Source organism: Leguminivora glycinivorella, chromosome 8 (assembly GCF_023078275.1).
Source record: "Leguminivora glycinivorella isolate SPB_JAAS2020 chromosome 8, LegGlyc_1.1, whole genome shotgun sequence".
In the NCBI taxonomy this organism is placed as follows: Eukaryota; Metazoa; Arthropoda; class Insecta; order Lepidoptera; family Tortricidae; genus Leguminivora; species Leguminivora glycinivorella.
In genome coordinates this window covers 24733180-24758889 of record NC_062978.1, presented here as the reverse complement: position 1 = coordinate 24758889, position 25710 = coordinate 24733180, and the positions used below count along the sequence as shown (strand labels likewise).

General features: G+C 43.5%; 1 protein-coding gene and 1 long non-coding RNA gene across 2 annotated transcripts in view; one reads left to right on the top strand and one right to left on the bottom strand.

Moving 5' to 3' along the window:
* LOC125228604 (fat-like cadherin-related tumor suppressor homolog) overlaps positions 1-25710 on the bottom strand; it is a 258065-nt gene that overhangs the window by 30768 nt on the left and 201587 nt on the right. The window contains exons 28-46 of the mRNA XM_048133244.1: positions 25150-25507; positions 24298-24444; positions 23490-23793; positions 21380-21621; positions 19609-19843; positions 18798-19021; positions 18055-18355; positions 16532-16710; positions 15429-15650; positions 14509-14734; positions 12365-13815; positions 11589-11842; positions 10898-10989; positions 9705-9883; positions 8978-9112; positions 7434-7556; positions 6618-6877; positions 5588-5816; positions 4891-5044 (exon numbers count right to left, since the gene is read on the bottom strand). Of these exons, the coding sequence (XP_047989201.1) occupies positions 4891-5044; positions 5588-5816; positions 6618-6877; positions 7434-7556; positions 8978-9112; positions 9705-9883; positions 10898-10989; positions 11589-11842; positions 12365-13815; positions 14509-14734; positions 15429-15650; positions 16532-16710; positions 18055-18355; positions 18798-19021; positions 19609-19843; positions 21380-21621; positions 23490-23793; positions 24298-24444; positions 25150-25507 (5315 nt within the window). The remainder of the gene's footprint in view (positions 1-4890; positions 5045-5587; positions 5817-6617; positions 6878-7433; positions 7557-8977; positions 9113-9704; positions 9884-10897; positions 10990-11588; positions 11843-12364; positions 13816-14508; positions 14735-15428; positions 15651-16531; positions 16711-18054; positions 18356-18797; positions 19022-19608; positions 19844-21379; positions 21622-23489; positions 23794-24297; positions 24445-25149; positions 25508-25710) is intronic.
* On the top strand, positions 21158-21622 carry LOC125228606. Its single transcript, XR_007177309.1, has 2 exons — positions 21158-21273; positions 21502-21622. It is a non-coding gene; the product is annotated as an uncharacterized LOC125228606 (long non-coding RNA).

The following is a 25710-nucleotide window of genomic DNA, read 5'->3' as shown; positions in this document are numbered from 1 at the left end:
GTTTTTATGAATGACCTCTCTGTATATGGACGCAATTTATACGTCAATGTATTGCTTCGTAGTTAGACTAGATACAATAAATTAACATTTAGAAATGTTAATCACACTTCTGTCAACCACAAGTCAACGTTTCTACTTAAGTCCACAAAAATCACCCATGGTTGCTATAATATAAACGGATTACCTTAAAATAAAAATCATAAGTATGAAACTATACATCTAGGGAAGAAATAAAATTATTTTATTGAATAATTTTTGATTTGTTATTTTCAAGATAATATAAATAATAAATTCTCAATTCGCTCAAAGGTTGGAAGAGATCCCTTATAGGTATAAGTTCGCCTTTGTACACCATAACTATACTGTATTTTTATGTCCTAACTTGTCTTATGTACAATAAAGTGTTCACATACATACATACATAAATTGAAATAGATATCATACACGAAAGAAAAAACGATAAGGCCCACTGGTGGCCGAATCCCGGTCCGGTGGGAATCGAACCCGGGTCTTCAGCTTACGCAGCTAACGTCATTACCACTAGGCCACCCGCCCGCCGTGTGGTACCCGACGAAATTTCTCTAGTGTATGTTATCTCTGATAGGCACATTTTGAGCACCTCGTATATGAATCTTTAAGGCCCTTTTGCACCAACCACTTAACTCAGGGTTAGTGGGCTGTCAACTGTCAAATTCCATGTAAAATGCTGGGTTAACCCTCAGGTTAACCCTCCATATTCGTTGGTGCAAGTGGCACTTAGAGGATTAGGGTATAGCGAGAGAGATGGCGGGTTCGATTCCCGGCTCAGCCACCAGGAGGCCTTGTCGTTCTTACTTTCGTGCGTGATATCTATTTCAATGCATAAGTATGAAAACGGTTATGACTTTATTTTCAAGTAAGTAATTTTTGCTGATAAACTTTTTTTTCGGCATTCAATTTTGTAAAGTATGCTCCCAGCCGAAGATCAGCGCTGATGAAGAGGCACCAAAGAAAACACGTCCGTTCCATACAAGATTTATTAGCAGAGAGCGAAAATATAACCTACCCACAATCAGTCGGCGCCTAATTACTAAACTACCCACATTTGTCACAAATTTATTTCAAAAATACTTAAGTCATTATCAGTTTGCCGTTAATATTTGTGGGATATTAAATTGGACCAGGAGTGATATTTAAAAAAAAACTATACATTTATAACCTTTTGAATTTTGGAATTCGGTTAAAAAATCCGGCCAAATGAGAATCTATTTTCGCACAATTGTAAAACTAAATTATCTTTACTAGTTACCTCCAAAATACTAAATGAAATGACATCTATTGCGACTTAAGTAGTTTGCATAAATTAGTTACCCAATTCACCTAGGATGGCGCTGTACTTTGGGCTACTTAGTACATCATTTTCTGAAGATTTTGGGTTCATGGGGTCGGAACGGGTATGAACTAACTTAATTTGTGGTGAATAGGGCCAAAACCGACTTTTGAACGTCGATAGCAGTTTTTTTATATGTGCCATGATAATTTTTTACACAAAAAATCTTCCAGCGGTGTGAACTCCGGGTTGTCTTTGAAAATATGTCGTTTTATTTAGTAATTTTCGCTCACCCTAACGTTGGGGTGAATGGGGTCGGGAAGGGGGTGAATAGGGAAAAGTGCTAGGGTTGACTTTTTTGGATTACGAACAAAACCTGACCTGTCACGAGCATATTATATTTATTTTATCAAAAAAAATTGGTTGTCTGTAAAGTCGGTTTACGGACGGTAGTTTAACGTGATAACGTCAAACATTACAGTAGTATAGACAGGGGCCCGTATTAAATTTAACGACATGAAAATGTTTACTGCAATATGGATTTGACAGCGCAAGTCAGCGACTAAGATGTCAATTTTGGCCGTAGTGAGCGCTGTGATCGTTTTAGCTACCCCCTCCACCCGCTTTGCACCCTGCCAGTAACTTGCTGGTCTAAACTCAGCTTAACGAGAACAACACACGAGCGCGCCATCTGTCCCACCTGTGGTGCTTTACTCAGGCCACACGCTATAACCATACCGAGCGCATCGATCAGCCGCTTAGTTCCAACGCGCGCCAATAGATGGCGCTAAAGCTATATTGCGAAACGGGACAATGACGTCATCTTTTTCGTGCATGCTGCCCGTAGTAACGAGTTATTAGACGTTATCACGTCAAAAATAAGGAACTAATATGTTATGAGTAGTCGGTAATGTATTAATAAAATAAATTTATCGAAATCTAGACATATGATAACCCTAAACCAACCTTTATAGTTATATGATGCTCTGACGCAGTGAACAAGTAAGTATGGTCGTGGGCAGTGCGGATAACGTGTCAAAATATAAGCATAGTTTGTTGCTATTTTTCATGTTTAAATAACTTCTAAACTAACGTAGTGGGTATTAAAGTAAAAGGTTCACAGTGAACATTAGCTTGCCAGACATGTGTTTAGCTATACCATTGTATTGAGTGTTGTATCATAAAGTCAAACTAGGCATTTATTACTAATTATTTACTATGTGGGGTGTCTTTGATCACTTGCATGGGGTAACATTGACCATAATGACACATAGTTGATTATTGTCTGATTATGTCACGGTACTTGTTGAGACTGATAATTTGATCTCTTCTTGTGATAAATATTGAAACAATTGCAAATAAAGTTGGTTTTTCGAAGATGGTAATTTTTATTTTTAATCAAAGTAACCCCAAAATAGCGTTAAAGAGTTGTAATATTTGACTCTGCGAACCGTTTTTTATCTTTTCTTGAGATAAAATACGTTTTGTAAGGGATTACATTCGATTACCATTACCAAAAAAATACATAGGGTATCAAAGTAACCCCAATGTCAGTTTAAGTTTGATAACATCGTTTTTTTTTGCGTACATTATTTTGTTACCTTTCTATATTTTTAGCAGGAAAAGACTAAAAAAGTTGATGGTCCCATTTTTTTCTTTCTTTGTTACATTACATTGACCAATTATGGAATTTATACTTCTCTAACTTCTACATTTAATGGGTAAAAATACCCATTAAATGTAGAAGCTAGAGAAGTTTAAATTCCCAAATTGGTTAATGTATCCCCAGTTTACGGCAGACACCGTGAACCTTTTCTAATAATTCTCTTTTTATTTGAAAGAAAAATCGTTACGATACTAAAATATGCAATCTGAGATAAAAAAATGCTTTTCATATAGTTACAAACTTAGTTCAGATTTTTTTTCTGTATAACTTTTATAAATTGTTCTACCTATCAAGTTCAAAATAATTTTCCTAGAAAGTCTTAATAAAGTTCTGCTTTTGAGATTTTTTCATATTTGAGAAAACAGCCCTTATTGCCTGAAATACGGCGACATTGATATTTGCTTTTTCGTATTTTGATGGTATTTTGACTGCACTGTTGTATTTTTTGCCATGCTAATTTGAACCTTATCTCTGAGCGATGTTTTTTAATTTTCAGTCACGTCACAGATGTTTATGACATAACATCTAGGTATTTAGCCATTTAAAAGAAACTACAAGTGGCTTTACAGACGTGGCGACTGCAACTGGTACAGGGCCTAAGCCATAATTTAAAATTATATTGTGATTTTATATGTATTTGTGTTTTATTTAATGCTAAGTATGAGTTTCAACATTTTCAACTCAAGAAACTGAAATTAAGAGAAGAGACTAGGAAATTGGGTAAGATCAAGAGTCTGATGCAGATAGCGATGGCGGTATTGGATATGATAAGATATGCGTCGATATTCCCTGTCTTCCTTTGGGTCTCTGACTTGACTGCTGCTAGCTGTACTCTATTCATCAGGTTTTTATTTTATACACATGCTTTATTTTTGTATAAACTAAATGATAAAAAAACGAAGCTAAAACGACCAAAAAGAATAAAGAAAATATCTGATAGTCTTTAATACAACCCGCATATACGTAATGCACAGCTCAGGCCTCTGAAGACCTGCAGGGCAATCATGGTCGCGCGATAAATGATAAAACATCGGACCGTCCCTATCGCACTTACAAATAAAGCGATAGGGCTGATGTTTTATCATTTAGCACGCGACCATAATTGTTTGCCTGGAGGTATCGGCCTTCACACACGTCTTTGAAAAATGTTTGCGGGGATAGGCAGGCTGACGATTTTTAATCTAAGTATAGAAAAGTAACGCAAAATGAAGTGCAAAGTAATTTGAAATACACCTAGGTAAACAATCAACTGAGTAAGGAACGTTATCTACATATTTAGGTAAATTAAAGTCACATGAGACATGGACAGAGAAGGAAAGCTAGATGACGCGTATTTTTTCTCTGTCTTCTTGTATGCTACCTTTTTTACAGTTTTAATTTCTCAAAGGAGGTCAGTAGTTGACTACAAACTCAAAATAACACTCTTGAAAAAAATTAAGGGTCACTGACCTTTCACAGTAAATTGAGGTAGTGTGAGTGAAGGGTGTTTGTGTGTGTAATGGGGTAATTTGACAGATTCTGAAAATTCTCCCTGCTCTACCCCCTCTTAAATCAGTGTACAGCAGTCACTGTCGCGTTATTATATGTAGAAAACTGATAGATTAACAGGTAGGAGCCCCGCGTAGCGGGCATTCGTCTATCAGAGACGGTGACAAATATGCCTAGGAATTTCTTGATCTTGAAATTCCGAATTCCGAAGGACGTTATGATACCTGCCAGTATCCGACGGGCACAGCCACCTGCCCCTAACACCCTTTCCCCCACCCTTTCCCCCTACATCCTTTCTTAATTGTAGGATCTAAGCAGGCCCGCGTTGCGGGGCTTCGTCGACAACTTGACAATTACCGTCATACTTATATACCTAATGATTATATGAACTGGCTAATATAGCGATACACAAGGTTCTAGTACGTACCAGTCTTATCCGGCGGGCACAGGCACCTGAAGGACCCCGGTTCGTTAAGGCACGTGGCGCCGTTGAGGCAGGGTTCGCCGGCGCACTCGTCCGCGTCGTACTCGCAGCGGGGACCGTAGTAGCCCAGGCAGCGGCATGAGGGGCCCCATTCACCCTAGAAGAAGGTTATATGGTTAGAATTTATAAGCTAACTAAAAGAAACAGCAAAAATATCGACCCATCCCAACTTTCCACATAATAAAACAAATGATACATAATCAGAGAATAGACAGTTGGGCGTCATTTGTAAGATGTGTTTGGTATAATGAACCTTAAGTTGTTAGAATGACGCCCAGTTGTCCGATCTGTGTACATAATCTAACACACGAATCAATCATTTGGAAATATTTCATGTCTAAATAAATGCAAATTTGTCTCACTACTGAAAACCTTACATGGCGACCCTACCAGAACAGTTTGTACTTAGGCCTTACAACTTGTAAAATAATCGAATCTTCACACAAAGAGCATGTGAAGGTAAGTTATGTTTGCTTGCTAGTTAACAGGTCCCAGTTGACATCTCAATCCCTCTTCACGCACACAAAGAGGAGAGCCGAGTTAGCTTTAGATGTAAACATCCTCACTTCTTCACACAGTAAGGGGAGAGCCTGTACTTCCATCACCTTGCAGAGATAGCTGTAGATGGATCTATCCTCACCTCTTCACACGCGCCTCCATGTTGGCACACCGGCGCGCCTTCCGCGCCGCACCACCGTCCCAGCTCACACCGCGCTCCCCTCAATCCTGCGCCGCACGCACACACGAAGGGGAGAACCGAGCCAGCCGGGGCCGCGCTGCACACTCCACCGTGTAAGCAGGGTTGGGCCGCGCAAGGGTCACCGTCTACTTCACAGCGGCGGCCGAGGAAACGGGCGTGGCAGGTACACCTGGGAATAATAATTTTTTTAGAGAATGGAACCATACCTAAACAACCAGTGGCCTATTTGACATTAGTGACAATTGTCGCCAGATAGTGACACACCTCCAAACTCGAACCTGCGACCTCTGTTTGAGAATTCAGGGAAGTATGGATAAATTCGCACACATCCAGCAGGCCTCCGTGGTGCAGTTGGGAGCGTGATGGCTCCGGATGGATTTAGCAGATTCGAGTCCTGCCGGAGGTTTGAATTTGTCCGTTTTTCCTTTAAAAAGTATGTAATATCGCTCGTAGACGTTTCTGTATTATAAAAAACTAATTTAGTAGTAACTTTGTCAATAGAAAGAGGTGCGAAATATGATATTGATGCCACGTACGATCAGCCAATTTAAAACCTGGGCCACAGTAGAACCTTCGCACAGTAAACGTCATTGCGATTTCTATGGCAAATAGAACACGGTGTCAAAAAGACAGGGATATAGGGGGCTTATTAAACTTGCCTTACTTACTTACTTATCACGGAGATGAGACCAGAGTGGCGTCGTAGCTTGAGGGAGGGTATGGTAAAGCATGACGAGCTTTGGTTGGATCAACTCAAGCAAAAGCGTCTCCGTAGATCTGCTGGACCACCCCAGGAGTCAAAGCATATTTGTGATCGATGCGGCAGAAAATGCCGATCCGCCATTGGCTTGTGTACAGCCATCACAACCGATGTAGGCTGTAGACTGCCTACTCAGAATACCTACCTCTTTACTTAGTCGCTGCAAGTGCTGCAACTAAGGATGCTGTGGCCAATGATGATTAAACTTACCTATATCCCTCTTCACTGTCCGTCCCCTCTTCCAAAAGATTCGCCAGCTCATGACACGTGCCGCCATTGAGACACGGGTACCCAGAGCACGCGGTGGGCGGCGCGAGGGGCGCGCAGGCCGGCGCCAGGCGGGCCCGCACGCGCCGCACGAGCTGCACGCGGGGCCCGGCGGCTTCTTCCGCGCCGGCGCCTTCTTCGAGCGGAACCAGCGTCCCGCCGAGAGTCACGTCGGTTATGCAGCCCACGAAACCGCGGGTAACCTGTGGAGCGGCAATGAATATAGTTTTTGACGACCGGTTTAGCGCGTACCCTGCCTGTTAAGCCGCGGTCCTTGGTTCGAATCCCGGTAAGGGCATTTATTTGTGTGATGAGCACAGATATTTGTTCCTGAGTCATGGATGTTTTCTATGTATATAAGTATTTGTATATTATGTATATCGTTGTCTGAGTGCCCATAACACAAGCCTTCTTGAGCTTACCGTGGGGCTCAATCAATCTGTGTAAAAAAAATGTCCTATAATATTTATTTATATAGTATAACTAGCTTATGCCCGCGGCTTCGCTCGCGTTAAATTCAAAATTGCAGAATGCTCCATACAAACTCCCCCCCCCCCCCAACCCATTTTAGGGAAGTGGGGCATTAGAAAGAGACAAAAAGTAGCCTATGTCACTCTCCATCCCTTCAACTATCGACACTTAAAAAATCACGTTAAATAAATGCCCTTACCGGGATTCGAACCCAGCAGGCAAGGTCACTACCGACTGAGCCACACCGGTCGTCGAAAAGTCGTCGTCGTCGAGAAAGATTCCTCTTACCTGTTCAGGCGCTAGCGCATGCGCGTGCCTCGCCAAAGCCGCTCCGAGTAACAGACGATCGGCGCGTGCGTCGAGCAACGCAGCTGGGGGCGGCGCGGCGCCGCGGACTGCGCGACGGTCCACCTGGCCAACACAAAAACATTCATCATCCTCCTTGCGTTATCCCGGCCTTTGCCACGGCTCATTGGAGCCTGGGGTCCGCTTTGACAACTCTCGACCGCTGCTTCCGAAGCTTTGACGAAGCGTCCCAAGATTTGGCGTAGGCACTAGTTTTACGAAAGCGACTGCCATCTGACTTCCCAACCCAAAGGGTAACTAGGCCTTATTGGAATTAGTCCGGTTTCCTCACGATATTTTCCTTCACCGAAAAGCGACTGGCAAATATCAAATGACATTTCGCACATAAGTTCCGAAAATCTCATTGGTACGAGCACAAAAATATTGTGATCATAAATAATACATACATATACACGAGTACATAAACTCACGTACGTAAAACATGTCTAAACATGAAATAAACGTCATCAAAGAAAGAGTGACCAAGGCCTCCAAGTGCCCCGAGCTGGAATCGAACCAGCGTCCTCAGTTTACCGGACGGATACCTAAACCGCTCCGCCACCAGGTCACGACGGCAAGGGTCGAAAATTCCAAGTATGAAGTAAACTGTAATAATATGTGTGTGTATGTGTAGCGTAAATAGTATGTTTATGAAGTATAATCACAGAATATATAATAGTACAAGTACAGAAGGCCCACTGCTTTGATGTTCACGAAATGCCGCCTTTTTAAATACCTACAAAATTCTTACAAAGAAACGAGCCGCACGTGCGCGGCGTCCGGCGGTAGGGTTACCTATGAATTAATACTCACATAAAATTTTATACTGTTATATTCAAGTCTTGGCTACTTTCTAAGTATATATACTGTATTTATATATTTTTGTTCAAGTTCCAACATTACAAGCCTTATTGAACTTTTCAGTGGGATTTAATCAGTAGTAGATCTGTGTGGCGTGGCGCGGTGTTGTGGCGTAGGCGAGAGGCTGGCAACCTGTCACTGCAACGTCACACTTTCGTTTTCTTTCAACCCCTTATTTGCCAAGAGTGGCACTGAAGCTTCAGTAGTTTTATGTGTTCTGCCTACCCCTTTATGGGATACAGGCGTGATTGTATGTATGTATGTATGTAGATCTGTGTAAGAATGTCCTATGGTATTTATTTTATTCATGATGTCTATTTAACTAAGTATTATTAGCCATTCCACACGCGGACATCGCATATGAACCTTAAAAAAACTCGCGACGTAAAGTAACAATAGAAAGTGCGAACGTGCGTTCCGTGAGAACGCGCGCCACCCCTGAGTAGGCCGCGAACTCGCGGCCGCCGGCATGTACTCGTAACGCGGCGATAGAATCGCGGAGTGAGCCGCCCCTGGTATAATAGTAGTGTGACTACTTAAAGTACAAAAAAATATTTTCTTTGAAAATAATTTAATTTGTTCTTAGAACATGTATTAAGTTTAATTAGTAATGTAAACTAGGTTACCGTGAGCCTAGCGCTAGCCCCTCGCCGCTCGAGCCTCAGTTCATGCCATTCCCCGTCAGCTACAGGTACTGCTGAGCGCACGGACACAGGCCCAGAACCCAGCTCCATACGGAATTGCACGAAGCCTTCCACGACCTATAAATATACAAAATTATTAAATTATTAGACACCCTTTAAAGTTAAAGGTATATTTTAAAAGTTCTGACATCTGTTGACAATTGGCCCATCTAGTTTGAGAGGTAAAAGAAAAAAAAATACAGTCGATATCGCAAGCAGAGGTGCCAATGCTTTCACAAATATTGAAACACACCTCTATTGTCAAGACGTTAGTTAGACGGATGCTTGGTCCGATATTTTTGAGCGCTGTGGCAGCTTATCTAATAGCTATATCGACTGTATTGTGACGTACAGTGTCACTTCGTTTTATTAGCTGGAACATGGGCTAGAAGAGAAGTTATAAGTTCTAAGTAGAAGTACTCATACTACTCGTATTTCCACACATCGCCTAATTCATATTTTGTATTTATTTACAAACCATATCCACGTCCAGATAAGGCTGAACAATTTTGTAATGTTATCAAATGTTACATAATGTAATCAAATACTTTAAATAAATTAATGACAGCAATAAAATGATGAACCGGTTTAAAGCGTCCACCATCAACCAATGCGATATCAATCAAAGGTTACCCCTTTAGAATTGGTAGATTACCCTTAGGCCTCTTACCTCTAGTATAGCGTAGTCGACCTTCCCAGCGAGCCACAGCAGCGTGCCAGCAGCGCGCCTAGTGCGGAAACGCAACGTTAACGCCAGCTCATCTTCTGGTATACGCTCGCCCGCTACCGCGCCGCGCTCGACTCGCAACCACGCGTAACCGTCGCCCGCTAGTTGAAGAATTCGAGGACCTGTAAAAATTACGCATTAAAAGCGACATATCACACAATTATGAATATGAATGAATGAATGAATATTATTATTTCGTGTAACCATCTTATCTTAAATCTGCGGGGGCCCTTTCGGATACACTTCGACCCATCGGGATCTTTTGTGCAAATACCCCCTACGATCCTAAGATCCTTCAGCTATTCAGGAGCTTCTCGACCATCTCCACGTATCGGATGATGAGGCTCATGGGTAGCTATTCGTGTAACCATAGACACATTATGTTATTAGTAGGACTTACAAACTAAGGGATTAGTGCATACAATTTTAAATTTAAAACAACACAAAACTCATTGGGGAATGCAATCCCTCGCAGTGCGCTAAATAGGGACAGTCAACCCTGTCCGCTATCATTTGTAGGATGCTATTGGGGCTGACGCGCACCCTGCGCACCAGGGATGCTGCACGCGCACGCATGGTAGTATACAACCTGTTTTTATTGAATTCCGTTAACTTTAAGGGAAGGTTCTTTAGATCAAATACAATTAATTTCTCTAAGAAACTAGCATCTTAACTCTTACGGTTATCGAGTTATTAAAAAAAATAAAGATAATTACTGAAAACGTGTGTGACAACCTTTACCAATTCCTAATGTTATTTGTTTTGACATGTGCCGTCAATCACTTGACACTAACTTGAATGTTATTCTTAAGGGTCTCTCACACTAATAAACCCATTTATTATGTATGAAAATGATGAACATTTTTTTTTTGCGCATTGAACTAAAAGTGATATACAGGGTAGTTCCTGATAATGAACCTAGTTACGTGTCGAATTTAACGGAAAACAAAAAAAAACGGTGTAGAAACAGCCTACGCGCGCCGCTGCGAACATCCAAGATGCGCTGCAGAAACGAGATGCCGAAAAATAGCATTCTATGAAGGATCATAGAATATAGCACTACGCGTAGTAAAATGGAAATGTCCCTACATAAAGCGATGGCAGACAGATTTGAATGAAAATAAATAATTACTTACCAGCAGCAGCACACTCCACTCCGCTGCACTCGGCTTCGTGTTCGCATCTCGGGCCGGCCCAGCCCGGCTCACAAGCGCAAGACCCGCGCAGTCTATAACAAGAATAAAATTAAGGAAATGTTTGAACAAGCAATGCAAACAACACCAAAACAAAACAATTAATATGCACATGTCACGACCTAGGTATAGCAAACATGTCACTAAGTAGGGAGTTGTAAGTTGTAGTTTTTACTTTGGCAGGTAATAAATTTTGAATATCGAATTTCACCAGATCTGGACGTGTTTGGGCTCATTCTTCTCAGAATCATGAGCTGACTCGATCTCGACGATAAAAAAATGTGTACCAAATTTTCCATACAAAATTCGAGTTTCCAATATGTCACGCACGTAGTAAAATCATACTAAAATCGTAACGTAAAGGAAAAAAAAATTAGGACACATTTTTTTAATCGTCAGGATTGAATCAGCTCGTGGTTCTCAGAAGAATGAGCCCAGAAACGTCCAGATCTGGTGAAATTCGATATTCGAGATTTATTTTGGAAAATGCCCTGCTGCAACCAGAGCAAATAAATCGCTCATTAACAGTCCTGGATCTTTCAGCCCACGCCTCGTGCACGCAGCCCGTACTAGTTCCTCCACAACTAATCTAGCGCGTTCTTTCAATCGTCCGAGTATGCTAACAGATACTAACCTCAAAGGTGGTGCGACTAAAGCGAAGACATCGCTCATAACAGCTCTCGACCGCTCAGCCCTTAGTTCCACCCGCTCCGCGCACGCTCCGTGCACGCAACCGCCGCACGCGGCCCGCACCAGCTCTTCTACCACGAGTCGAGCGCGTTCTTCCAATCGTTCGAGATGTGCGTGCAGGCGACGGCGGAGCGCGTCGGCCGCCAGCCAGCCGCCGCTGGTGCGGACGGCTAGGGCCACATCAAGGTCGCGGGCCACCTGAGTGATGTAATACCAATTTAGTTATGATGCTTTCCATATACATAGGTAACCAAATTGCAAAAGTTTAAAAAACGACAATATTATAGTTATTTCATAAGAAAATCGATTTACTTCTTTAAAACATACAAAATGCTATCTAATTTTAATGCGATTCGCTTTTATTGTTATCACTTCAAAATCAGATAAGATAAGTATTTATTGCACACCATGGTATACAAAGTTGTTCACATAGTAGGTGTAGATACAAGGGATCACATGGGCCACTTGGCACCCTGGTAGGGTATGGCAATTTTTCTTATACTATTTGAACTTAAACATATATTTTATTAATTAATCCATACCAATATTATAAATGGGAAAGTGTGTGTGTCTGTTTGTTTCTGTCTTTCACGGCAAAACGAAACGACGAATTGACGTGATAGTTGAAGGGATGGAAAGTGACATAGGCTGCTTTTTGTCTCTTTCTAACGCGAACAAAGCCGCGGACAAAAGCTAGTTATTAATAAAGTGTACACTAACCTGTCGCCTCGTTCTCGTTCCTTCTTCCCAATCCTCCGTATCTCCTTCAGGCTGAGCCCCCAACAACACCACATCTCCCGGCTCGCAATCCGCCGCCTCCCGAACCGCTCGCACGAATCCCTTCCTGTGACTCAACACGAAGTCTTCGGCATTCACCGCTCTAAAACGCACTACTACCGCTTGAGCTAGCAACGCATCTGTCACTAAGAGGACAGTTACTCTAACGTTTGCGTGAGATATGAATTTCCCATCCGCGACAGTCACATTTAGCTTATATTCTCCGACATCTAAACGAGGTGCCGCGCGCAATGTACCGTCGGTCGAATCAATTTCGAATAGTCCAAGAGGCGGCTTTGGTGCTGCTATTGCGTAAGTCAAAGTATCATACGCGTCTCTGTCGGATGCCACTACACGACCGAGAATGCCACCTGGGAACTCATCTAAGTAGGAGTTCACTTGGACATCTAAAGGCGTTACTACAGGTGGGTATTGAGATTCTTCTATAACGCGCACGTGTATCCAAGCGTCAGAATATAAAGGCGGTGCTCCATTATCGAATACACGGACTTGTAACGCGTAGCGTTCTTTAATGCGATGGTTAAATCTTGCAGCAGTTCGTAAAGTACCATCCTGTTCTAATCGGAACGCGCCAGCTTCGTTGCCCGCTTGGAAATCAAATGTATAAGGCATTGCGTTGGGTGCCGCATCAGCGTCTGTCACTCCTAGCTTCAACAGTGCATGTCCTAGTGGTCTATCTTCTTGGACGACTACAGAGTAGTTCGCTCGTTCGAATAAAGGTGGATTATCGTTAGCATCTAACACTTCAACTGCAACTTTGACAGACGCTTCAAGCGCTGGTAAGCCCCTATCGCGCGCGCGAACTTCAAGCGTATACGTCGAAACAGTTTCCCTATCTAACGGCGCCGCAACAGAGATATAACCAGTATCTTCATCTATACTAAATCGCCCATCGCGATCTCCTCTCGCTATAGAATAGGTGACCCTTCCATTAGCGCCATCATCGGCATCATCAGCTATAAGTTGTAATATCCTTGTGTTTATAGGTGAGTCTTCTCTAACGCGAGCGTTATAAGATGTTTGAGCGAAAACAGGGGCGTTGTCATTCGCGTCTATAACAGAGATGTTAAGCGTTGCAAGATCGCCAAGCGGTGGTGAGCCGCCATCAAGCGCTTGTATTGTTAGTAAGTAAGCTCTTCTGCGTTCGTAGTCTAGCGGTCTCGCTATGCTGACGGCTCCTGATGTTTTGTCTATAGTGAAGTCTTCTCTATCGTCGCCGGCGACGAGTGAGTACGCGACTTCAGCGTTGACGCCGGTGTCTCGTGACGTGGCGCGTACGCGTAGGATCTCGGTCCCGGGCGCGTCGAGCTCGGGGGCCGCGGCTCGGTATTCGCGGAACTCGAACTCTGGGGGGTTGTCGTTCACGTCGGCAACTGGGGAGACAAAACGTGTGAGAAACCAATTTGAATACACCATCTAATATAGTAAAGCGTAATATAGTATAGTAAGGCGTAGTAGTAGAGTAAAGCTTCTCGTCTGCGATGGCTCGGCCATGTGGAGAGGATGGGAGAGGATCGTGCGGCCAAAAGAGCTCACTTGTGGCGATCTACTGAAAAACGGCCGGTCGGAAGGCCCAGGTACCGATGGATCGACGAGGTCCAGAAAGACCTGCGTGACCTTCAAGTGACTGAGTGGCATCAGATTGCACAGGATAGGAGCGAATGGCGGAATCTAGTGTCGGAGGCCAAGATCCACTTCGGGTCGCTGAGCCATCGCAGTAAGTAAGTAGTAAGTAGTATCTAATATAGTATATCTATGATTTTGATGTATTGTTGTTGCTAGGCCAGTATTCTTAAAAAAAAATTACTATGATAACTTTTAGATACATTATAAAAAGTGGAAGGTTCAGGCAGCTTTCTCAAACATCTGACAGACTTTTTACTTTCGTAACCGTGCATGTTCAGATATTTTTGACTGCATCTGCCGCTTAAATAAATAAATAAAATATCAAAACTTATTCTCATTATTTACTTGAATATTTAATGACAACATAATTTGTCATCGCCTTATTTTCTAAATAAATGTTGATTCATTGTGTACCACCGATCCACCGTTAACCACCTCACCTGTCAATCTCAAAGCAGCTGTCGAAGACTTAGGCGGCGTCCCGCCATCAGTGGCTCGCAGTAACACCCTATGCGACGCGGCAGCCTCTCTGTCAAGCGGCGCTCGTAGCGTAAGGACGCCGCTGTCTGGTGAGAGAGAGAACACGCCACCGTCACCGCCCTCTTCTTCTACGAAGGAGTAGGTGATGAGACGGTTGGAGCCTAGATCTGGGTCTGTGGCGTGCACCTATAAGAAAAAAGGGGTTAGAAAAGAGATAAAATGCGCAGCGCAGCTGAACTGTAAAGGGAATGCATTCAGGCGGGATTAAGTTTAACTTTACGATAACGAGTGGAGGATCTTGTAATCTGAGGATAAGCTGTCAGGAGTAAGTATGGAGCAACATAGTCAGTCATCCGAGATGTTAATAGACTTAGACTTATACCGCCCGAGATATAGACCTTTTTGATTTTTGTCAAGCTCCCGATATTCAAAACTCTCCCCGATATGATAAACTTGATGAAAGAACTCATTGTTTAAGAATGTTATAGTAAGTGAGAGAGAGATACACAATTTTGCCTGTGTGGTGACGGATTAAGAATTTCACCACCCCCTTTCTTCCTGTGTCGTAGAAGGTGACTGTGGGATATGGGTTAAATTGTGGCGTAGGCCAGAGGCTGGCAACCTGTCACTGCAACGTCACAGTTACGTTATATTTCAACCCCTTATTTGCCAAGAGTGGCATTGAAGCTTTCATGTGTTCTGCCTACCCATTTATGGGATACAGGCGTGATTGTATGTAGAAACACCATTCCGCAATCATCTGCAATTCTACCCGTCATCTGCTTTTTGCGTAAAATGTGTGTATAATTCTAGATCTACTGCACACGTTCGTTCTAGCGCATAAGATCATCGCGTTTTATAAGATTATATAACAAGTTACCTTGGCAACCAGAGTCCCCAACTCAGCATCCTCCGGCAGAGTAACAGAGTACAGTTCCGCAGAGAATCTCGGAGCATTATCGTTCACATCTGTCAGAGTAACAAGTAACTCTGAAGCGCATTGCCACGAGGCCCGCGCCCGATCTTGAGCGTGCATGGTTAGGGAGTAGGATGACCGCGTCTCGCGGTCTAAGGCACGCGCTACGCGCACTTCGCCGGTTTCCTGCGGATGAAGAAGATTGGTTATGGTTAAGTTTTGAAAGCTGTTTGTTACTTAAGTTACCTACGTAATTATTCTGAATTTCTATACAAGTCTGGTTTTTGACTCTTTTTCCACGAAATACGTGAGCATTGACAAATGACGTGCCTTCAAAAAGAAAAAAAAATGCTACGACCGGTCGACCGCATGCTCGCCGGTCGCCGCGTGTTATCAGCTCAGCTGCGTCGCTAACCAAAATGCTCGAGTGGTTTTAAAAATTGAATTTAAAAATACCGACATCCATTTTTATTAAATACACATATTGATGAAATTGTAAATTTTAATTTTTAGTATTAGTTAATTTTAGTATGTTTTGCTCGCTTATGGCTTACTTGTAATTTTATGTAATTACTAAAATGTTGTTTGTTTCTCGCTTAAGTGATTTGTAATCTTAGAGAAATAAATATGTTTGAACTAAAAAGGGCGTCTATCGTGTCTATACACATTAGGCCTTACCTGACGCCTTCCAGGATGTATCTCAGGGTGACGTATTTTGTATTTGTATTTTGACATGCAGTGGCATCGATTCGTTTCAGAAAATGACAGACAACTTATGTTTGTTTTTGGTGATATGTACAACAAAGTGTTTACTTTTTTACACAGTTATGATGGAAGTAAGGGAAGTAAATGGTAGGATTACCTTGTCAATAGTAAAAACCTCATTAGCTTCGCCCTCTAGAAAGTATCTTAAGGTATTATGTGGAGGTAAATCTGCATCCTTCGTTTCTAAAGCAGCTACGCGCGTTCCGACCGCCGCGTTTTTAAACCACTATACATACTAACATTACTAACTTACTTACTTACTAATTACACTAGAAGTGTATGATTGAAGTTAAAAAATTTACTTTGTCAATTGTAAAGTCCTCATTGGCTTCGCCCTCTAGGAAGTATCTCAGCGCATTGTGTGGAGGCAGATCTGCGTCGGTCGTTTCTAGAGCGGCAACGCGCGTTCCAACCGCCGCGTTTTCTGGCAGCGATGCGCGGTAGCGGTGTCTGACGCAGTAGGGCGGGTTATCGTTGACATCTGGGGACAAAAATTCCAATTCTCTTAGTTGTAAGGCCTTTGCCCAGCAGTGGGACACTATAGGCTTTAAAAATATTTTTTCTACTCACATAATTGGAGAGACCTAAATACGTCCACATAACTACCTGAATGTTACTTCGATTGAGTCAGATGAGAGATTTTTAGTGTACCTACCGAATAGGCTAGTTTCCTATACTTAATATAAAATATGTTATGCAGTGCACGAAATAAAGCACCACATAATTAGAAGAAAAATATGGACAGTAGTTATTTTTAGACATAATTTCTATTTAATAAGTCAAAGAGAAAGATATAAAGGAAATGAATTGACCGTGACGTCACTCCTCAGTATTTCATAGTAATTTAATATTAGCAAATCGTTTTGACAATTCATAAAAAGAAGCTGATTTGACTAATAGGAAACTAGCCTATTCTACATGCCGCCAGAGCTACTTATGTTTAAATGAACCACCAAAGCTAAATAAAACAACAATATACCAGTAATAGTTAGCACAGTATAATAAAGAGTACTATCGTACAGTATGGCCACTCATGTTCCCCGCTGAAAGTGCCGCCCACCCCTTCTCGGGTACCTCACAGTTACCGCCTGTCAAAAACGCGAACAGTCGACCTGTCATATCTCACTCATACAAGCATGGTACGCGTTCACCTACACGAGTTTAGACGGCTCAGCCACGACATTGGTCTAAGCGCGACAGCGGCGAGCGGCGGCCATACATTGAAGCGAGACACAGCGATGGGACTTTTCATTCGCACGTATGGCTGCCGCTCGCCGCTGCCGCGCTTAGACCAATGTCGTGGCTGGGCCGTGAATGTGTACTAGGAACACGCCTCTTTCATATATTTGATCGCCAGTGTCCGAGGTGTGTGTGTCCTCTTCCAACTCTCGATCTAGCGGTCTAGCCACAAACACTTGTTGTCCCAAACGTTTGTTTTGGGACTTCCCCAGAAGGTCTGAACTGGTATCTTGGCCTATGTCCCCTGAAGTCACAAAGCAGGATAGTGGGGAGGTTGTGTAGTCGGCGTTGGTTAGTTCAGCTGATTAAAAAGGTAAAATAAAACAGTACATACCAGTTACAGTAACTTGAACAGTCGCTCGTGCATCGAACTTCCCATCCGTCGCGATAACACTAAGTTCATAGTTTTCCTCCAACTCTCGATCTAGCGGCCTAGCCACTAACAGTTCCCCACCCCAGAAGGTCTCAACTAGAATCGTGCCCTAGGGTCCCCTGAAGCCACAAGGAAGGATAGTGGGGATGTCGTCACCGTCAGTGATGGTTAGTAACCACCCAAGTCAAAAAGATAAAATACACCAATACATACCAGTAACAGTAACTTGAACAGTCGCTCGTGCATCGAACTTCCCATCCGTCGCGATAACACTAAGTTCATAGTTTTCCTCCAACTCTCGATCTAGCGGCCGAGCCACTAACAGTTCTCCTGACGGCCTTAGTTGGAATCTTGCCCTAGGGTCCCCTGAAGCCACAAGGAAGGACAGTGGGGAGGTGGTGGCGTCAGCGTCAGTGATGGTGAGTTTGGCGACGACGGTGCCGGCGGCAGCGTCTTCGGGTACCGACGCGGAGTACGCGGCCGGCTCGAAGCGGGGCGGGCAGTCGTTGTAGTCCTGGAAATGAGTTGTGATGATGTACGGTGGAAGTTTATACGTGTAAAAATGTCAAGTAATCTTAAAATTTAAAAATACGTTGCTTAAATCTTAGACTCCGATAGCGTTAATTGTTTTTGAAAATATATTCCTTTTCTAAACCGCATGAAAATATAATAGTTTGCCAGACGCTGTAAATATTTGAAGGAAAATTTGTGGTCTCAAGAGGTCTCAAGTATTGCTGACCAAACCTAAGCAATTATAATAAAGAAATGATTTATAAGTAATAACTCCACGGCCGATACGGCCACGGCGACTGCTTTCAAGTCCGTTGCTGTCTCTGGTGTGCTCGCAAGTGGCTGACATAACCGATCTTACAGTTCAGTGCAAGCATCTAAATCAAACAGGCTTTCACCAAGGAATTCTAATAATTGAATTAAAAATATTTTAGATTGACATATACCTGTAATCTGACGACGAGTGTACCACGACTAGATCGTTTCTGAGGCGCTTGATCGCTAGCTATCAGTGGAACGCGTAACTCCGCTTTCGTTTCTCGATCCAAACTCGCTCGAGTCGTCACCCAGCCAGTGCGAGCGTCCACGGCGAATAAGGCTGAGTCTCCGCCTTCTCCGAGAGAAAATTGAACCTCGCCGTTGGAACCGGCGTCTGGGTCTGTTGCCATTACTGAGCAAAGAAATAATAATTATAAAAGGAGAGAGTCTTTAGAAGAACCTCAAATTTTATTGGACTGATGTAAGTGAAGGTAAGCGCTGGTAGCATAGCGGTAAGAGCGTGAGATTTTTGATTCGGAGGTTGCAGGTTCAAACCCGGCTAGTACCAATGAGTTTTTCTGAACTTATGTGCGAAATGTCATTTGATATTTGCCAGTCGCTTTTCGATGAAGGAAAACATCGTGAGGAAACCGGACTAATTCCAATAAGGCCTAGTTACCCTTCGGGTTGGAAGATCAGTTGGCTGTCGCTTTCGTAAAACTAGTGCCTACGCCAAATCTTGTAATTAGTTGTCAATGTGGACCCCAGGCTCCCATGAGCCGTGGCAGATGCCGGGATAACGCAAGGAGGATGATGATGTAAGTGAAGGTAAGACCAGTTCAGATTACTTATGAATAATGGTTACTACTTAAAACGTTGCTTTTGTATTTAGTCATATGTATTTGAATTTGGATTGTTAGTTCTATACTTCTACCCAAATTAAAAAAATGTCTGATCTGAAATACAACTGTTCTCACTTACAAACTAATTATAACTTACATCTGACGACCGTCGAATGAGGTGGCGTGTTCTCAGCCAAATGGACAACGTAAGGTTGCGAATGGAACGTCGGTGCGTGCTCATTCACATCCAGAACATGTAAAGTTGTCATCAGTAGGGTAGCAGGGGCGGGGGAACCGGGGCCTTCGCAGAGGATCCCTATGGGGAGCTCGCGCGCTGACTCCCGATCCAGGGGGGCTGAGAGGACTAGGCGGCCTTGTTCGTCCAGGGCAAACTGCAAGAGAAAAGCATTATATTATATTAGCTTTGCAGGTGATCGGGCCGCCAACGGTAAATAAAATACTATTGTCCCAGAGCTGTAAGAACCTCTTTTTGACACATGACAGCGTCCACAAAACGTAAACTCGGGCAACCTAATGAAATTTCTTCGTTAGTGAGTATTTTACGATATTAATTTATCGCGCAGGATTTACTTTTTATGTCATTTATTATTTATTTTTATTTTTAAACTAGTGCTGTGGCAGAGTCTGTCATTTCGATTCAAATGACATTTCAGTAAGTTGATAGAAATCGTATATTTGTTTAAGCGCTTCCTTGTACATAGGGCCTAATTGATTCAACCAATTCGAAATTAATCGTTAGATTTGGCAAACGATACGTCTTAGCCACATCGCAACATACTTGAAAACAAATATGTCAAAAATGTGAACTTACAAATCCGGGACAGTAAAAACTTTATATGTACAGTTTATACTACCGTTAGCACAGGAAGTTTACAAATAAACGCTATTTACACATATTATTTACAAAAAGTGTGTAAAATAAACCATTTGGCGCTCATTGACATGACAGAACTCAGAAAACAAAAGACGCGCACTGGCAGCGGCACCTATACCACATCTCGGACACTGGCGATCAAATATATGAAAGAGGCGCATTCCTAGCACACATAACACACATTCTAAGCTCGTGTAGGTGAATGCGTATAATGCTTGTATGAGTGAGATATGACAGGTCGACTGTTCGCGTTTTTGACAGGCGGTAACTGTCAGGTAACTGAGAGGGGGTGGCCGGCACTTTCAGCGGGGAGCAGGAGTGGCCATACTGTACGATAGTACTCTTTATTATACTGTGCCTATACCGACCAGGCTGCCAGCATCAGCAAGCGCGCAGCACGGAGGTTGGTCGTTCCGTCGTCTACAAGCTTGATAAAATTTACCACTTAAAATATCCATCCATTTCCATTATAACAAAGACGTTACACGATAGTCTGCAACACAAGTATAAGCTATATTTAGTATAGTCTATGGGAGTAAGGATCTAAAAGAAATTTACCTGATCTTTTCCATAGTTAACCGGTGCCAGCCTATACTTCGGCACTGGCTCAGTCGGATCAGCTCTCAACTCAGCCAGTAGCGTTCCTGGAGCTGCATCTTCCCTCAGGAACAGCGCTGGAGGTGGAGGCTGGACCCTTGGGGCTCTTTTTCCTGGGCCGAGGATGTAGAAGACGCCGGCTGAACCAGCTCGGTTGGTTCACGCTTTTACTTAGTCTATGGAAGACAGGATCTAAAAGAAAGTTTACCTGATCTTTTCCATAGTTAACCGGTGCTAGCCGGTACTTCGGTACTGGCTCAGTAGGATCAGCTCTCAACTCAGCCAGTAGCGTCCCCGGAGCTGCATCTTCCCTCAGGAACAGCGCTGGAGGTGGAGGTTGGACCCCTGGAGGATGTAGGAGACGCCGGCTGAACCAGCTCGGTTGGTTCACGCTTTTACTTAGTCTATGGAAGACACGATCTAAAAGAAAATTTACCTGATCTTTTCCATAGTTAACCGGTGCCAGCCTATACTTCGGCACTGGCTCAGTCGGATCAGCTCTCAACTCAGCCAGTAGCGTCCCCGGAGCTGCATCTTCCCTCAGGAACAGCGCTGGAGGTGGAGGCTGGACCCTTGGGGCTCTTTCTCCTGGGCCGAGGATGTAGACGGAGACGCCGGCGGAACCAGCTCGGTTGCCGCCGTCGCGAGCGCGAGCCCAGACCACGACGGACCGAGATGCTGGAAGATAAATTTTACATTAGTTGAGAAAGGTATAACGCTCATATTTAAAGCACCCGATTTGAGACAGAATGTTTATACCTCTGTTCCTAATTCATTATTACATATTTTTACTTTTACTGCCATGGCAGACAATCTCCTACGCTGTCATAGTAACCTTTTTGACTTTGGCAACCATACCCAAGGGCAAACACAACACTTTGGATCGCAATACTCCATATCCAATCGTAATCCATACTAATAATATAAATGGGAAAGTGTGTGTGTCTGTTTGTTTGTCTGTCTTTCAGGGCAAAACGGAGCGACGAATTGACGAGATTTTTTAAAAGGAGATAGTTGAAGGGATGGAGAGTGACATAGGCTACTTTTTGTCTCTTTCTAACCTCCCACTTCTTTAAAATGGGGGTGGAAGTTTGTATGGAGCATTGCGCAATTTTTGAATTTAAGGCGAGCGAAGCCGCGGGAAAAAGCTAGTTAATCCATAGTTTAAAACATACTCGGACATGTTTGAAGAAAAAACCAGTAGCGTTCTTCGCAAAAGCCAACACTCCCGTCACACCATCAATCTCAAACAGCCCTGACGCGTCCGAATTCAGCTCCCCATCCTACAACTCATATCTAATCCTTGCATGTTCTCCTACATCCGCATCATGGACTGTCAAAGTCAGGAATGGCTAATATGGTTGTAGGTTGTAAGGAGCTAATACTTATCGTATTTAAAAACAAATTTGAAAAGACGAACTTACCAATACCAGTAGCATTCTTCGCAAAAGCCAACGCGCCTGTGACACCGTCAATCTCAAACAGCCCAGACGCGTCCGAATTCAGCTCCCCATCATAAAACTCATATATAATTCTCGCATATTCCCCTATATCTGCATCATGGGCAGTTAGAGTGAGGAATGGCTTATATACTTGTAGGTTGTAAGGGGCAAACACGTCTTTAAAAACGAAATTATAAAAAGGAACTTACCAAAAACGGTAGCATTCTTCGCAAAAGCCAAATCCCCCGTCACACCATCAATCTCAAACAGCCCTGACGCGTCCGAATTCAGCTCCCCATCATACAACTCATATCTGATCCTCGCATGTTCCCCTATATCTGCATCATGGGCAGTTAGAGTGAGGAATGGCTTATATGGTTGTAGGTTGTAAGGGGCAGACACGTCTTTAAAAACGAAATTATAAAAAGGAACTTACCAAAACCGGTAGCATTCTTCGCAAAAGCCAACGCGCCTGTGACACCGTCAATCTCAAACAGCCCAGACGCGTCCGAATTCAGCTCCCCATCATAAAACTCATATCTGATTCTCGCATATTCCCCTATATCTGCATCATGGGCAGTTAGAGTGAGGAATGGCTTATATACTTGTAGGTTGTAAGGGGCAGACACGTCTTTAAAAACAAAATTATAAAAAGGAACTTACCAAAACCAGTAGCATTCTTCGCAAAAGCCAAAGCCCCCGTCACACCATCAATCTCAAACAGCCCTGATGCGTCCGAATTCAGCTCCCCATCATACAACTCATATCTAATTCTCGCATGTTCCCCTATATCTGCATCATGGGCTGTCAAAGTCAGGAATGGCTTATGTGGTTGTAGGTTGTAAGGAGCAGATAAGTAATCAAAAAAGGAACTTACCAAAGACGGTAGCATTCTTCGCAAAAGCCAACGCGCCTGTGACACCGTCAATCTCAAACAGCCCTGACGCGTCCGAATTCAGTTCCCCATCATACAACTCATATCTGATCCTAGCATGTTCCCCTATATCTGCATCATGGGTAGTTAGAGTGAGGAATGGCTTATGCGGTTGTAGGTTGTAAGGAGCAGATACGTCTTTAAAAACAAAATTATAAAAACGAACTTACCAAAAACGGTAGCATTCTTCGCAAAAGCCAACGCGCCTGTGACTCCGTCAATCTCAAACAGCCCTGACGCGTCCGAATTCAGCTCCCCATCATACAACTCATATCTGATCCTCGCATGTTCCCCTATATCTGCATCATGGGCAGTTAGAGTGAGGAATGGCTTATGCGGTTGTAGGTTGTAAGGGGCGGAGGCGCGGTACTCCCGGAGGGGGAACTCCGGGGCGTGGTCGTTGGCGTCGAGCACGCGGACGCGAACGGTGGTGTGGCGGATGCGGCCGCCTCCGTCGCGGGCCGCTACTGGGACCTGGGGAATTTATAGAGAATTACAATGCAGAAAACCTTGAAAAACTCATTATGGTTGGCATGGTGGACGGAGGACGGGGAAGTGGCCATCCACCAACCCGCTGGGTGGATAGCGTTAAGGCCTGCCAGGGATTAACACAGGCGCCTATTATTAGGACTTCAGGTGCAGAAGACCGTGCGGAGTGGAGAGCATTGGTGCAAAAAATAACTACCTCATTTGTCGCGACCATCTGCTTTGAGGAAAAGAGGACGAAGAAGAAAATGCAGAAATTGCAGAAGTAACTATCAGATAGGGCCAGTTGCGGTCTTTTGTATCAGAGGTCAAAATCCTTTTTGAGTCACAAAGCTAGTTAAGTAAGAATGTAGAGTTGTTGTATTAGATGTTGATGTTGTATTAGATTGTGTGTTTTCGAAGAAATAAACGCGAATATGATATGATCAGAATGTGATCTCGCAAGTAACTTAAATAAGCTTTGGTAAACTCAGAATAAGTCAGTTTAATTACCTCCCATTCAGCTTTAGCCTCACGGTCCAAAGCCACGCGCGTAGTCAGAGCGCCGGTAGAAGCGTCAAGTGAGAACGTCTCTCGCAGCAAGGCAGAGTCGATAGAATATGTTACCGTGCCGTATTCACCACCGTCTTCGTCATCAGCCTGAAGATAAATAAATTATGAAATGACAATAAAAAATGGCAACTTGCATGAGAATTTTGTCAAGGCATTCCAGTAATTAAAGGAAATTTTGAGAATGTTCTGCAACTTGTTGATGGTTGGAATCAACTTACGGATGTTCCATTCAAACAGGACGTTCGATCTAAGATAATTTGGTGAAGATATAGAATGACGTCAGAACTGTTGTTTCTTTTGAACGGTGCTTTAATAAATACAGGTCTTTTGGTTGTAATGTGTGAAGTCATTAAAATACATTTTTCAGCTCACGAAATAGCAGAATATTAAAGAAATAACCTCGATTTTAGGCCACCCTCCAGGTGCCGATATGGCGACTAAGCTAATATTTTAATTGACGGATAATCAGGCTACGCTAAAATACTATTAAAATTGCTAACCTTCACAGTAGTCAATAGAACCGGTGGAGGTAGATTTTTCATAACCGCGCATGTCTATTCGCAGGCACTAGGGTAAATTTCACTCTAGCAAATGCTGCATGTGCGCCATCAGAAACTGACACATTCAGCGATCCACCCTCCCACCCTCTAGGGGCTGATAGGGTGACCAAGCCGGTGGTATCGTCGACGGAGAGTAGTGGAGACGGGTAGCATCACCAGCGCCAGTTTTAAACTCGGGATAACGTTGACTAGTCACTAACAAATAGGCTGAACGACCATTAAAATTACTAACCTTCACAGTAGTCAACAGCACAGGAGGCGGTAGATTTTCCATAACCCTCGCCTCATACACCAGATGCGGGAACCTCGGCGCGTGTCTATTCGCGGGCACCACGGTAAGTTTCACTCTCGCGAACGCTGCATGAGCTCCATCAGAAACTGACACATTCAGCGATCTTGAAGAGTCTTTAGGCCATCCTCTAGGAGCTGATAGGGTAATCAAGCCAGTGGTTTCGTCGACGGAGAGTAGGGGGGTAGGGAGAGCGTCGACGGTGGCGTAGCGCAGGCGCGTGGCGTCCCCGGCGTCGGGGTCCCACGCCGCGACGCGGGCGAGGACCGTGCCGCGGGCCGCTTCTTCGCTCACTAGGGCGCTGGGGACGAAATAATACCAGTTACACATTGATTTTTATGATTTTCTAGATGTTTAATAAAGATAATGATGTGCTTTAATAACCATCTGGATATAGTAGTAAAGAAAAAACACTATGCGATTTTTTCGTGGTGCGTCGTTCACATCAATCACATCCTTTTGTGCTGCGGCGTTGTATCTACCAATACCGGTCTGCCTCCATAC